The following is a 16277-nucleotide window of genomic DNA, read 5'->3' as shown; positions in this document are numbered from 1 at the left end:
TATAATATTAGTATTTTTTTTTATAAAAAAGTTCATTTTATAAATCTAAACTAATATATTTTATAAAACACGCTTAAAACTATTTAATTCTAGCGTGGGTTGCGGTCAAATGCGCTTTTTGGAACAGCTGCTTTAGCACAATTTCAATAGGGTTTGATACGTCGATATAAGTTTTATACTTTGGTGAGAAATAAACCAAAAGCTCATTTTCGACAAATCGAGATTTACGAGGTCGGCGATTTTTGAAGCCTGTTTACACTGAAAGTTTTTGTTTTATCAGTGACTAAAAGAATTATTTTCTAATTTTTAAGGTCGATTTTTACTGATTTTTTTTTTAGTTTTGAGATATAAAGTTTTTGCTGACAAAGAGTTAAGATTAATAAACAGGGGGGTCTTAATAAGCTTGGGGTGGGTGGAAAAATTTTCCAAAAATTAATAAACGTCCCCCCCCCTCCCCCACACTTTTATTAAGGACTCGAGAGTATAACAAATATCATATATAAACCAAATATGAATAAAACATTTTTATCAGAACTTAAGTAAATAACCAAAATACCTGCGTTCCATTAAATGTTCCAGTTATATACACAGGAACATCGTTTGCTCCTTGTTTATCTTTAGGCACTTCAATATCAGCTTGAGCTTTATCTTGAATGTCTTGAACAACTTGACCTTTTTTCCCTATGACTCGTCCTACACAGGAACCAGGAACAATAAATTCTGTCTTAAGTTGTGCCTCGCTATAAGCCACTTTCATGGTCTCTTTGATTTTACTGAACACGCATAAAGAAGCCTACAATTTATATACAATCATTTATATAGATTCTTTATAACTATTTTCAGTAAAATAATTATAAAGTGAAAGCTATATATAAATATTTTGAGTTAACTTATGACTTAATTTGCAACTTTTAGTTAAAAAATCTGCAACATTTAGTGAAAATGCCATATTAATTAGAAAGTCCTAATTAACAAAAATTGATTTTGTTTTTAGTATTAGTTGATTTGATATATAGAATTAAATATCAAAATAATACTAAAAGCCTCATAAAGTATATACCTGGAATAACAATAAATATATAACTGGATTTTTCTACATACATCATTTTTATAGTTTGTTTTACTTATTCAAATACTTAACATGAATTACAAGTATGACTACTATAGAGATATTAAATTAATATGTTATTGAAATAACTAAAAATCAAATTAAAGAATCAAAAATTATATTTTTAATATTTAAAAAATATTAAAACTATCTATTTTTTACCATTAAAAAAAAATGTTTTTACCATTTAAAAAAAAAAGTTTTTTACGTTTTTTTTTTTTTAAATAAATTTATAAACAAATTTTTATAAAATACAATTACTATTTTGAAAACTTTTATAAAATATAAAATATAGTGAGATCAGTTGGGACCTCTGAAAATAATTTTTATTCAAAACTTTTAAAGATTAGTGTTATTTTATCACATGTAACAAATTAAGGGTGGAAAAGAAAAAATTTTCAAAAATAATTTTACCCCCGCCCAATGTGTACTTTAAAATTAACCAATGTTTACAAAATATTTATAAAGCCTGTGCGGTTTTTACAAAATTCACTTACTCTCCATTGACAATCTGGAGGCCCTACAATTTCCACTTTACTTTCTCCACCTTCGTCTCCTTTTATGACTCTTATCTGTGCACCACTATACTGCTTCATTCTACTAATGTAACCACCGTTTCGACCAATTACAGCCCCAACCTCTTTAGTTGGAATCAAAATACAAGTAGTTTCTGGTTCAAAATTACCATAATATGGAACTTGTTGAGGTGGAGTATAAGGCAGATATCCATGACCTAATATACCAGGGTAATTATTCATAGAAGAAGGGTAAGCAGGGTATCCAAAGTTATCCTAAAATAAAACAATTCAAAGTAACTTTTTTAAACTTCAACTTTGTTTAAATGCAATCATACCACACACATAACATAATATAGTTTAAAATACATACATACCACTGTATAGCCTCCATACATTCTAGGATACATTTGAGGATTGTAACCATAATTTATCTGCCCGCCAAATGCTGCTCCATGGTACAATCCCTAAAAATTGTAACTGGTAATTACTTTCATTAAGTAGAAATACAACAACGACAACAAAAAGACATTTTATCTGATTTATATCATTTTCTTTTTTTTGCATAGATTTGAAAAAAACACACAAAAAAAAACAAAACAAATTTAAACAAATAATAATCCATAAAATACTTAAATTTTAACACACAGGCAGTGAATGCCTGAGGATAAAAAAAGAAATACTCTAGAATAAAGGAGAATTTTTTTTCGAACATATTTAGACAGTTATCAAGAGAAAAAAAAGATTCTTAGATAAGTTGAAGAGGAAATATATATATATATTTAAACATCATTGCTTCCAACAAGGCTGCAGGCAGCCACTAATTAAAGTTGGAAGTTACTGAAAGAAAAAAGATGAAGATTGTAGAGCAAGATAACAATTGACGGACGACTTAAAGGATTGCAAATTATATGAATCAGGAAAACAAAAAAAAGGAAGCGAACTCCAAAGTACTGATGTTCGAGGAAAAAAACTAGACGAATAAGCGTTTTTAGAGCATTTAGGAACAGTGACAGAAAAAGGATGACACTTAATTGAATGACGAGTAACGCGACAATGAATTTTAGTAGATGGCACAAGAGACGCTAGCTCTGAGCAGTGCCCATTATAGTATTTGTAGAAAAGAGAAAGAGAAGCAACATTACGACGATGTGATAATGGTTGGAGGTTGGCTGCAAGAGCAGGTTCAACTATGTTTACAATGCGTTTTTGCACCTTATCTAAAAGAGAAAGGGGATCATTAGAAGAACCGCCCCAGATATGGCAACAGTATTCCATACAAGGCCGGATTTGAGATTTATAGAGATAGAGAATAGAATCCGAAGTAAGAAAGTGACAAGCTCAATACAGAGATGCAACCTTAGCAGATGCTAATTTTGCAACTGATTTGATATATGGTTTCCAAGAAAGATTGGAAGTAAGAGTTAATCCTAGAAGATGAAGAGTAGATGACTCATCGAGTACATCACCGTTCATAAATATAGGAAGATCTAAATTATTGCGATTACGATTGGCTGAAAAAAATTGAGTTTTATCTGAATTAAAGTTTACCAGCCACTGTGAGCCCCATGCTGTAGCAGAAGCTACAGTTTTCAAGCTCAAATTCCCCCTCCAAGCAATCAGAGATTGTTGGCTTCTTATCACGACAAGAATAAATAGTAGTATCATCAGCAAACAATGCCACCTTAGATGTGAGAATATCTGAAAGGTCATTAATGTAAATTAAAAAGAGTATAGGGCCAAGGATAGAACCTTGAGGAACCCCTGAACTTACAGAATAATAAGAAGAGTGCTGTCCATCGATGACAACTTTTATACTACAATTGGAAAGGAAGGATTCAATAATCTTAAAGATATAGCCAAATACAACATAAGAAGAAAGCTTATGGAGAAGACCAGCATGCCAAACTTTATCAAAAGCTTTTGAAATGTTAAGAGCGATGGCCTTAACCTCTCCACCTTTATATAATGTACGATAAAACCTATCAGTTATTACTGTTAGTAAATCAGCAGTAGACAAAAAGATCGAAATTTATATTGATGGTCAGAAAGTAAGCTATTAAATTCAAGATGAGAAGTTGAGTGTTTGTTAATTAAAGATTCAAAAACCTTGCTTATAATAGGAAGAAGACTTATAGGACGGTAGTTAGAATAATCAGATTGCTCTCCAGAATTTTTGAAAATAGGGATAACAGATGCCGCTTTCCAGCAGGCTGGAAAACAAGACTCTGATAAGCACTTGTTGAATAGTTTTGAGAGTAAAGGCGACAGCTCCGGAGAACACTTCTGCAAGACAATAACAGGTATGTTGTCCGGGCCACAAGCTGTAGAAGAGTCTAGGCAGGAAATCACTTTAGATACAGAAGCTGGAGTGATACGAATGTCAAGCAATGGATCAACCTGTTTGTTGGCAATATCAGGTAGAACGCAACTAGTGGAATCAAGAGATGATATTGATGAAAAGTTTTTAGCAAACAATTCAGCTTTGTCTTTAGGTGAGGTGACAAAGTCTGAACCATATAAGAGAGGTGGAATTAAAGATTTGCCCTTATTATTGATATTATTAAAGATTCTCCAGAAGTCACGAGAGCCTATTTTTTGAGATGATATACGAGATTTCATGACCTGAGAATAGCGGGTTTTGGCAAAACTTTTTTACAATTGTTTCTAGCAGTAATAAACAGACGTCTGTTTTCTGGAGAATTGTTTTGCTGATAAATATGGAAGTAACGGTTTCAATTGGCAATCGCAGCAGCACAGTGCGAGGAAAACCATGGAGGAGAGTGAGGCCTGACCTGGAATCGTAGAGAGGGAACAAAAGATTCAATGCCAGCCTGAATCCACGATGTTATGTAAGAAGCACATTTGTCGACAGGAAGACAAAAGATTTCTATCCAAGGGACATCACGAAGAAAATCACAGAAAGAATCCCAGTCAGCTATACTGTAGTTGTAAGAGGTTCGATAATAGGGGGATTCAGGTGATGAAGAAGAATGAGATATTAGTTTTAAAGAGATAAAACTGTGATCAAAAGCACCTAAGGGTGAATGTGGAGAAACTGAGCACTAACTAGAATCAGAAACGTAAGATATAGACATAAGTCGAGTAGAGAAGGTAAATGATTCGGGTTGTCAGGAAAGCGAGTTGGAAAGTTGACTATTTGAGTTAGGGATTGAGAAAGGCAAAAGTTGTGGGCTTTAATGCCTGCAGAATCACTGACACTAGAGCCAAGCCATTCAGAGTGGTGAGCATTAAAGTCACCGACAACAACTATATTAGCTGATGGATAAAGAGAGAGGGCTTGGTCAATATGATCAGAAATAACATCAAAAAGGGTGCAGTCTTGAGATGAAGGAGAGCGATATAGAACAAAGAGAAAGGCAATAGAGTGAAGTGGAGCTAAACGAAAGCACATGAAAGAATAGTCTGTGGATTCAAACCTAGTTTCACAACAAATGGGTGAATTCTTATGAATGTAAATGCCCAGGCTAAGCATGTGACTATTGGAGTCTTTGCGAATTAAAAGAAGATAACCATCAACACTAAGGTCGCAAGATGAGACAGCCAAACTCAAATTAATCTCACAAAGAGCAAGTTGGTCTGGTGAACTTTGCAAGAGATAAGACTCAACAGAAGAAAAGTTACTTCGAAGACCACGAATATTAGTGAATGATAGGTTTAGAGAACTTGGTAATGATGATGGTTTTTTGTGTTTTATAGTTTTTAGTACTTTATTCATTTTTAAATTAGATTGAAGAACTTGACTCAAAGCATAGATAGCACTCAGAACACTGTTTAATAGCCCAAGCAATTGCCTTATTACTACTAATAAACCCTGAGCCATAACAAAGGGCACCAAATGTGGTCTCCGCAATCCATACCAAAAGTACAAACAGGGACACCATCCATGCGCAACATGGGGCACTGTTAATACTTTGATATTTTTCAGCTGTTGATGGAATCAGCCTCTCTGAGAGCTACCACAGAGTTCGGGAAACTGACTACCAGCTGGCAGAACCATAAAACTGAGTTTTAGAGCTGTACCCTCATTAGGAGATAATAAAATGAGTTGCCTAGTCATAAAAACAGAGACACAACCTAAACCCATGCATTGAGTCAAGAAGATCCAGCATTTAACATCCTAAACTGCAAACAATGTATTAAAAATACATCTGCGCCAGCCTAATAGATGAAGAAGGGGTGCGAGGCTAATCAACAGATAGAATCTGTTTACCCCTTAAGTCTTTCCTAGGAGGCCTTCTACAAGTCAGTAGCCGGGTGCATTCATCAACTGCTCAAGATGAGTATTTTTATCAAGACACCATCCAGCCTTTACTCAACCAAGAGCCCCAAGGCAGGGGTTGTTTTAAGTCGGAGTTGGCATCTCCTAGCCTTTGCCTAAAAAGGCATATCCTACAAGGCAGCAGGACATGATATACATACATACATACATACATATATATATATATATATATATATATATATATATATATATATATATATATATATATATATATCCATACCTGCTTGAATTCAGAAGTTTAGCTAAGAGGCACATTTATGCATACATAATATAGATGTATATTGGATTTATATACATTTATATAATTGGATATATATGGATTTATGCAAACATAATATGGATAAATATGCATATAAACATATATGTTTGCTATTTATTTAGATGTTGGCATAAAATATATTTACATATCTGTATAAACTTTAGTAATAATATGGTATAGTATTTGCCAAAGGAGAAGACGATGATCAGATGAATGAACATTAATTAAAAAGAGAAAATATTTTAGACAGTTTATATTAGAGAAACAATATAAAAGGTTTAGGCTAAAGCTTGACGGTGATGATGATCATATTGATGATTAAATACAAATATACATGCATATACATTTATAAAATATAATATGAATTTTAAATAAAAAAATATATACTTTAGGATGTATCAATACCTGTGCAGCCCCAGTCACAAACCCAGCCCTAGTTATTTATCAAACCCGGCCCTAGTCAAATTTCAAGCCCATTCACTTACTACCACATTCTTTATAGCTTAAAATAACTAATTTCTAGAAATACCATACCATATTAGTATTATATTGATTTCTTGCATCTTTTTCCATGTATTCGCGCAATTTCTTGCTTATTAAAGATTCAGCAATACAAATTGCATCTAAACTACCTTCTATTGTAATTACTCTTTCTCCAGTACAAACAAATCCAGTAGGAATCATTTGAGAACTTTCTTCATATCTAAAATAAAAGACCTTCAATAGTACTTAAACTAATAGAATAACTTAAAATAAAGTGGTTATGTCACCCAAAACAATTTACTCCTCAAAATAGTTCATAACTGTAGAGTTAATATAATAAACTAAATAATATTTGTGTTAAACAAATTTTGACTTCTTCAAGAAGCATTCATAACATATAATTTTTAATAAATAATGATTCAGATTTTTTAAAATTATTATACTAACTGTATATATAATGTATATATGTATAACATACTTTGATCTTAAGTTGGCATTTTCAAATTTTAAACAGAATAACTGCAATGTGATGTAACCTTATTTGTAAGATTTTATGTAAATTGGTAATTTGGTTTCATTTGAAGTTGGTATCCATTTCATAAACATATTTGGAAATAAAATAACTGCAATGTAGTGTAACTTTGTTATACTACATTGCAGTTATTTATTTTTACACATCTACATTGCAAACCTTTACGCATGTACATTGCAAACCTTTACACATGTACATTGCAAACCTTTACACATGTACATTGCAAACCTTTACACATGTATGCCAAAAGATTTTGAGTAAAAATAAAATTTTTCTTTGATCAGTGGCTAAGACCTATTTGCTGATAAATTTTTACAATTAAACTAATTTTTGACATCACAAGCACCTTATTATTAAAGTTAATCTAAATTTAAATTTAATTTACTTATTTAAATGTTGCTTAACTTTATAGAGAGGCGGACCTAGAAACAGCACACCTAAAACTCCGTAAATAACAAAGATTTTTGTTTTATTGCTATAAAGTCAATTTTCATTGACTAAATAATTGTATTAGAAGTAACCCCTTTTTCAAGATTACTTCCTCAAAACAACTGTAAGCAAAATGGCATTTGAGTGGTACACTTGAAACTTGTTTATTATTTATATATCAAGTGTCTCAAATTTTAATTTGTAATTCAAAATTTAGTGACTAGATGTAGAATGAATGTAGAATGATGTGACTTGACACAGATTGACATAATTTGAATAATTATTAAATGTAACTTTTGTCATAAAAATTAATATTTTAATGTATTAATATTTAAAATAGGTTATTAACATATTGATATTTGAAATAGGTTATTAATGCTTTTTTTCTACTAAGGGAATTAAAAATACTTTTGGTAAACTAAATTTGTTGATAAAGTACACCGAAAATAACAACAACAAAAAAAATCAAAAATGAAACTTGCATCAAAAATGAATCTTGAAAAAAAAAGAGTCTTATTTATAAAAAGTTTAAAAATCTTACATAGAATTGGAAATGATAAGCTTGGAAACATTTGATTCTTGTTTCGTTTGTTTAAGATTATTTCCACCTTTGCCAATAATTCGACCACATAATAAGTCATGAGCAAGTAACTTAAGTTGAATTGGCTTTCGAGCCTCTGGATCTCGTTTTTCATATTCAATACTAAAAGCTGAAAGAATTTCACGAACTGCTTTTGAAAATGATTCAGGATCTCCTTTTATTGTAACTATTGTTTCATCACACGGACCTCTGTAACATGGTCCTTTATCTCTATGAATATCAATTCTAGGAAGAAAAAAAAACATCTAAATAAATCACCTCAGGTCATATTTTTGAAAACTTTGCCTTACAAATTAATATTATTAACATATAAACATCTTAAAAGAAAATTCAATAATAAAAAATAAAACTACATGCTTTGTGCCAGTGTTTGTTTGCATTGCTGTTATAGTGCAACCTCCTTTTCCTAACAAAACTTTTACCATATCGCTAGGTACAAGTATTCTAAAAACAAAATAAAGAACTTTAATGAAAACATTAAAAATGACAGTTTACTGCTATTAATATGTATATATTTATTATTTTAAACTAAAGTTTATACAATTGTTTCTTTTAAGTGCTAAAATATACTTAGATAAAACTTAAAATCTAATTTTGATATTTATAGAGAATTTTCAAAACTTACTGGGGGTAGAGATTACTAGGGGCATTTTAATATATATATATATACTTATATATATATATATATATATATATATATATATATATATATATATATATATATATATATATATATATATATATACATACACATATATATAAGCCCATTCCATTTTAATCCTCATGAACAAATTTTAATACGCGGACAGGAATGGTGTGCGATCGAGCACTTGTGCTGACCACGCAAATGATTTTTTTTTTGACAACTTGACCTCAACTGATGTTTAAATGATTTTTAAACAGTTTAGAAATGCGCTGAAAAAAGAAATTTAAACTAGGAAGAAAATTTAAAAAAATAATTATGAAAAAAGAAAACAGTTCCTTATGAAAAAGAAAATATATAAGCACTAAAATAAAACTCAAAAAACTCATTTTGAATGCGGATTGTCATATAATATTCTCAAAGTATTGTTTTCTTAATGAAATTTTTTTATTTTTTCTTTTGGATGACTATTTATTCTCGAGCCACTCTTTTAAAGTTTAAAATTGTTACATTTTTTGAATTTTTAAGGCCATTTTCAAACAATTGGCGCGAATAGAAATTTATAAATCATTAACTTCATATTAACGTCATTACAAACAATGGTTTTTTATCTATACCGATGACGCACATTTTTATTACTATTATTTTTGTTAACTGGTGGTATTTGAAAAATGCACAAATTCATTAAGAAATTAAAAAAATGTGGTTTTTAAACACCAAAGAAATTTTTTAGATGCTTTTGATCTCATACAGTTCACCCACTTCAAGCCCTGGCTATTTAAAAAGGGTTTGTACAAGATTAGCTAAGTTTGCTGGCCAACCATTATCCTTGATAACCTCCTGCAATTATGTTGGCTTCTTATAGCTGTAGTCATAAATAAAACTGTTAAGTCGGCGAATAAACTATTTATATGATAACACCATAAAAGGTTAAAAAATAGTAAGGTAAAGATAAAACTATTTCACTCTAAAATACCTTTATGCAAAAACAAAATGTATAAGTTTCTAATTTTAAAATTATTTACATTTAGACTTTTGAGAAGTGCAGAGATGATTGTGAACCTGCGTAAAAAAACCAGACCATTAGGTGAATTAACAAATATGAAGATGTTTCACACGCCTTGAATTTCATGAAATTCAAGTTGCATTTCTCTGAAATCAGGCAAGTTTTTATTCTGAGTAATAAAATACTCAAAGAGATCAATAGAATGGCTGACTACATTTCTCCTTCCAGGGCATCGCGGTTTTTGTTCTTTTTTTAAAATCAATAGAAATAGCACTTTGATTTTATCTTGTCAAAATTAAATGTGATAAATTTTTAGCAGTGTCATTTTAAACCTTATTTTATCTACATTGCATTATTTTTAATTTACACTTTAAAGACTATTGGCAGATGTATATCGAGCCTGCTGCAGAGGTGAAATTCAAATCATGGTAAAACCATAAAGATGTTTGGTGCTGGAGTTAATATCTTTTGAACGAGATCACAATATAAAAATGGTAAAAAGTTCTGTATTAAAAAACAAAGAGAGGTTTAAAAAGATGTAAAAACAGATAAAGACCAGCACTAGGTCTTGAGTTTTATATTTCACCAGACTACAGGTAAAATTTTGATATTCTAGGTCATAGTTTGAAAAAATACCTTTTGGATGAGGCTTTTTGGTTACAATGAATTCTAAAACTTTTAAAATCTTTTAAAGTTTAACAACTCATCAGAACTCACAGCACAATCATAAATCTATTGACCAGAGTTTAAGAAATTTGTTTTTCAAAACAAGATATATATTTCTTGTTTTTAAGAATAAATTGCAGAGTAGGATATTTATTTCTTAAAACAAGAAATTAGTATTTTTCTTAAAACAAGTATTTCTTGTTATATTTTGTAATATTTTGTAATAAAAAATTCAATTTTGCTGTACTTACAGCAAAATTTATTCAAGATGATGTAGAGCATGTGATGAGCTTGGAGAAGCTTAAGAAGCTACTTCAAATAAAGAGTTTCTGTAAAGAACCATTAAAAAAGAGGAAGAGTGGATTCAGGGAGGTATAGTTACTGCTTTCTTGCTTTCTCGTTATTGGATGGTTCTAATTATTTGAATTTTGATCCGATACCTAATTGCAAACTCTGAACTTTAAAAGTACATTAAATTTTTTTTTTTTTTTACATATTTTGTTGAGATATTTATGCATTTGACATATTTTCTTAAGATATTTGATTATAAATATTTATTGTACATTTGCAGCGTTTAAACACCAAATTCTGAAGCAAATTTGCTTCAGAAACAAGAGATCTGTGGTAGTAACGGATCCAGCATTTTTTGGTGCTTGAGAGAGCTAACATGGAGCAAAATTCAAACATTTGTATTTTATACTTATGTCAAATAATGATGCTTTTTAAAAAGTTGATATGATTGGAGGCTGGGAACAAAAAGCCCTAAAATATTATCCCCACTGCCGCAAACATGAGAGCAGCAAGTTGATGAAATATTTTTTTTGCTATTCTAAACAAAATTTATATACATCAATAAATTTTAAGTATTGTTTTACAATCTCTAAGCGTTCAAAAATTATGACCATATAAAATTTGTAACCCCCTCAAATTGAGTGGGGTTTAAACTTAATATGGTCATAATTTATAAGTGCTGAGAGATAATACTATGAAACTTAAAATTTATCGATGAATATAAACTTAGTTAAGAATAGCAAAAAAATTATTTTACCAACTTGTTGCTCTCACGTTTGAGGCAGGGGGGATGAAATTTTAGGGCTATTTTTGTTCTCAGCCTCCAATCATTGCAATACTTTGCAAAGCATCATTATTTGACATAAGTATAAACATACAAACGTTTGGAGTTGGCGCCATGTCTGTTAGCTATCTCAAACACCAAAAAAATGCTGGATCCTTCACTGATCTGTGGTTTGATGCCTACTCTAGACTTTTTTACGACATGAAGCAAGCGTAAACTTTTAAGTTAAATGCGCTTCTGCAGTGCTCTGTGATGCGACTATTAAGGCTTCTTGGAGCACCTAAAATAACCAGAAAAAATGTGTATACATATTTTTGAATTACATTGATACATTTTGATCTAGTTTTGTTTACAACAAAAGGTCAAAAGTCCTTTATCCAACCTCTTAAGGAAACCATTTTGGATTTTGATTTGTTTGATCCAAGTCTCCAGTAACAGTATTTAAAAAAAACAACATCATTTGATACCAAAATGAGGTAAAAATCATAAAATTTGTCATATGACTGAGAAAAAGCTCAAAGATCAACAAAAATCACTTTTACAATAGCCAAAGTGTTAATTTATCTATCATAATCAGTGAAAGATAGATACAACATATTTCTTAAATTATTTGTGTTTATAAATTTATTATAAATGTTTTTTTTGGTACAGGAGTAAATTTAAAAAATATCCTTGAACAAATTAACTGGATTTGACATCAGAATCTATTCGCGCCAATGCTTGAAAATTGCTCAAAATTTAGTCAAAAATCATAAAAAGCTTAACTTCAAACAATCGGCATGAATACTTCTATCAAAAAAAAAAAAGAAAAAATTCAAAAATTTTTCATATATATATATGACCTCTATGCCACTCCACATAAAAATTGTTTGTCGAAAAAAACTATGGGATTGGCTAATATATACATGCCAAATGCCGACCCTAATTACGAGGGTTGATATATATATATATATATACACAGATATATATATATATATATATATATATATATATATATATATATATATATATATATATATATATATATATATATATATATATATATATATATACACACACACAGATATATATAGATCTATAGTTTGTTGGCTTTGGGAAGAGCGGAAGGAAAAAAGTGATTCTTACGCCAACACATACGTCACTTTTAATTACTTTTGACTTTCGTCCAACATTTTCGTGTTGGACGAAAGTCAAAACCATTAATTTAATTACAAATTAATTGTTATGTAAAAAAACCACAAAAACGCAAATTTAATTGACCAGAATGTTTTTAAAAACATTCTGAATGTTTTTAAAACCTTCTGAATGTTTTTAAAACATTCTGAATGTTTTTAACAATATAAACAATGTTTTTATTTTTATTTTTTTTAATAAAATGTTTTTATTTTTATTTTTTTAATAAAATGTTTTTATTTTTATTTTTTTTACTGTAAATCATGCGCGGAGTGTTGCTACATCGACTATCTTATAGCCTGACTCGCAAGGGAGTGCTGCTACATCGACTGACAAATAGCCTGACTCGCAAGGGAGTGCTGCTACATCGATTGACAAATAGCCTGACCCGCAAGGGAGTGCTGCTACATCGACTGAGGGTTTGGTTGGGGCAGGCAGTCTATCATTATTAAAAAAAAAAATTCCGATCTTGCATTTTAATTTTTACTTTTTGTCAACAAAATATGGCAAAAAACTTTCGGACAACATCTAAGGGTTCTATATATATATATATATATATATATATATATATAATATATATATATATATATATATATATATATATAGAACTCTTAACTGGTTGTCAGAAAGTTTTTCCATATTTTGTTGACAAAAAGTAAAAATTAAAATGCAAGACCGGAATTTTTTATTTTTTATTAGTTGATAGACTGCCTGCCTCAACCAAACCCTCAGTCGATGTAGCGAGTCAGGCTATTTGTCAGTCGATATAGCAGTACTCCGTTGCAAGTCAGGCTATTTGTCAGTCGATGTAGCAGCAGTTTGTTGCGAGTCAGGCTATAAGATAGTCGATGTAGCAACACTCCGGGCATGATTTACAGTAAAAAAAAATAAATAATAAAAACATTTTATTAAAAAAAATAAAAAATAAAAACATTGTTTATATTGTTAAAAACATACAGAATGTTTTAAAAACATTCAGAATGTTTTTAAAAATATTCTGGTCAATTAAATTTGCGTTTTTGCGGTTTTTATTAAAAACGATTAATTTGTAATTAAATTAATGATTTTTACTTTCTGACAACACGCAAATGTTGGACGAAAGTCAAAAGTAATTAAGAATCATTTTTTTCCTTCCGTACTTCCCATATGCAACAATCTATAGAACTATATATATATATATATATATATATATATATATATATATATATATATATATATATATATATATATATAGTCTTCCGCATAAGTAAATAAGTACACAACCTATGAATACCCTATATTAAATGGACTTGACAAGCTAGGCAGGCCTCCTGAATATATGGTCTTGCGTGAGCTTTTCCAGGAAATTAAAATTACTGTTTGATTATGATGGTTTTTTATAATTCCATTCAACTTTTATTTTGTTCCTTCTTCATCCCAGGGATAAATTAAACACTTGTAAAGTTAAGATAATAGTTTTTAAAAATTACACTACACTTTTTTTTCTTCTTTGCTTGGAGCCATTTGTATTTGTTTGATTTTGTGTACTTTTTTTGTTCTTATGCATATGTTTTGCCTGCTTTAAACATACTGCTTATTTGACTTACAACAATACAAAACAATAATATGAAATTGTTTGAAAAAACTGTTAAATTTTTATTTTTTTATTTTATTACATTATTACATCAAAAGAATTTTTTTTTTTGGAGCACATGCTTAATTAAATTTTTTAAAAAAGAAGCAGTTTTAAAATAGAAATTTACCAACCATGTTAAAATTACATCATGCAAAAAGTTTTTAAAGGATAATGATGAAGTTTTTAAAGAATACTTAAATAAAACAATTCAAAATATTGAACATTTCCTTTACTAAAAAATTTTGTGAGGGCAAATATAAATTTTTGGGTAAAATATTTTGACATGCTTTCTTCCCAAAATATGGTTACAGAGTTAAAAACTATTACAAAGACTCTACACCACTACCACATAGTGGTGTTTACTGTAGTGGCTAAATGACTTGTACTACCAAAAAGAAATAAAATTAAAGTCTTGTTTAGGTAGTTTTGTTTCATATGTATTATGAAGTGATATATTGTAACAAGAAAGCTGTTGAAATTAAATAAGTGTCAAGATTATACTAAGCCTCACTCTCACTCTATTTTTTAAAGATATAAAAGTATACAAATTTAAAAAAAAAAACCTGCAGGGATATTGTTGAGGGATTTGATGTCTATTATAATCATAGTGTTGATTGTAGCTTTGTTTTTGACGTTGAGGATACCCATCTTGGTCTTTTGAATAATCATGACGAAAAAATTCATCTTTATTTTTTGAAAACCTACTTCTAATCCTTTTTTCCTTTGTTTCATTAGCATGATCAATTTCTTTTCTTGCAGGTTTAATTGAAATTATTGACCCGGAAATCTCCATCTCTAAAGTTCACAATTTATTGAGCATAAAATAGCAAAATCTTAAAAACAAGTTAATGTTAAAAATAAATATATATTTTATATTTTAATAAAAATTCATTTTTAAATAAATATTTATTCATACTTTTCAATTTTTGATTATCATTATAATTATATTACTTCATTTAGTATTTTAAAAAAAGTGATAAATTTTGAGCACTCTTAAATCTAAAAATCTATTTCTTCAAAGAGAAACCATTTAAACTATATTTTAAATCTGTCACAGGTAATATTAAAGCAAACAAGATGTTACTTGCAATTTTTTGTTTAAAGAATTATTTTTAACTAGAGACTGAAGTTGAAATTAACTTTTTGATCAACAATCTCTTCTTAAAATTTTTATTGACCCTCCTTGGTTTGCTTTTCTTAAAACCCTTGGCTCTCGTATTTACTAACGTTTTTTTAAATGTAAATAATAGCTAAAATAACTGCCATATATTGATTGTTACTATAAAAAACTTTTTCTTATTTATGTTTACAAAAACAAGCAAAATAAAATAGTTTTTATTTTAAAAAACCAAGTTAAAAATTTTTAAAAATAATTTAGAGTAAGATTTAACAATAACTTGTTTTTAGTAATTTGATATAAGAAAAGGATTCATTTGAATGGTTAACTAAATATGCTCAAAAAGCTTGTCAAAAAGTTAATTCAAGGTTTACTGCAACAGTTTATAAAAGACTAAAATATTAATAAGCAAGTTGGTTTATTTATGATAAATTCTGATTTTTATCGGTAGAAAAAAAAAAGCTAATTAAATTCTAAATAAAATAACTCAAATAAAATAGCAAGCAAAAAAACCTTTTGTTATAAAAAAGTAGGACAAAAAAATTTTCTAAAAGAATATTTTGTGATATTTATAAAAACATAACCTTTAATATTGATTTTTAAATTGAGCTCTTGTGCATTTTTTGGCTTTGTAAAATTGTAGAAAACTATTTAATAAGTGCTTGACTCAATCTTATTTTCCTGCCTGCAGGTGAATGGCATCTGTTGGTTACAATATTTAAAAACTTTCAAGAACATTGTGAACATTCCTT

The 16277-nt window shown here is 29.2% G+C and overlaps 1 protein-coding gene across 1 annotated transcript in view; it reads right to left on the bottom strand.

Moving 5' to 3' along the window:
* LOC100210396 (insulin-like growth factor 2 mRNA-binding protein 2) overlaps positions 1–16277 on the bottom strand; it is a 35992-nt gene that overhangs the window by 464 nt on the left and 19251 nt on the right. Inside the window, exons 2-8 of the mRNA XM_065811026.1 lie at positions 14972–15203; positions 8588–8674; positions 8171–8455; positions 6720–6888; positions 2001–2090; positions 1606–1899; positions 557–793 (exon numbers count right to left, since the gene is read on the bottom strand). Coding sequence (XP_065667098.1) covers positions 557–793; positions 1606–1899; positions 2001–2090; positions 6720–6888; positions 8171–8455; positions 8588–8674; positions 14972–15203 — 1394 coding nt within the window. The remainder of the gene's footprint in view (positions 1–556; positions 794–1605; positions 1900–2000; positions 2091–6719; positions 6889–8170; positions 8456–8587; positions 8675–14971; positions 15204–16277) is intronic.

Source organism: Hydra vulgaris, chromosome 11 (assembly GCF_038396675.1).
Source record: "Hydra vulgaris chromosome 11, alternate assembly HydraT2T_AEP".
NCBI classification, from domain to species: Eukaryota; Metazoa; Cnidaria; class Hydrozoa; order Anthoathecata; family Hydridae; genus Hydra; species Hydra vulgaris.
Note: the sequence above shows the minus strand (reverse complement) of the source record. Positions and strands in the feature narration are given on the sequence as shown.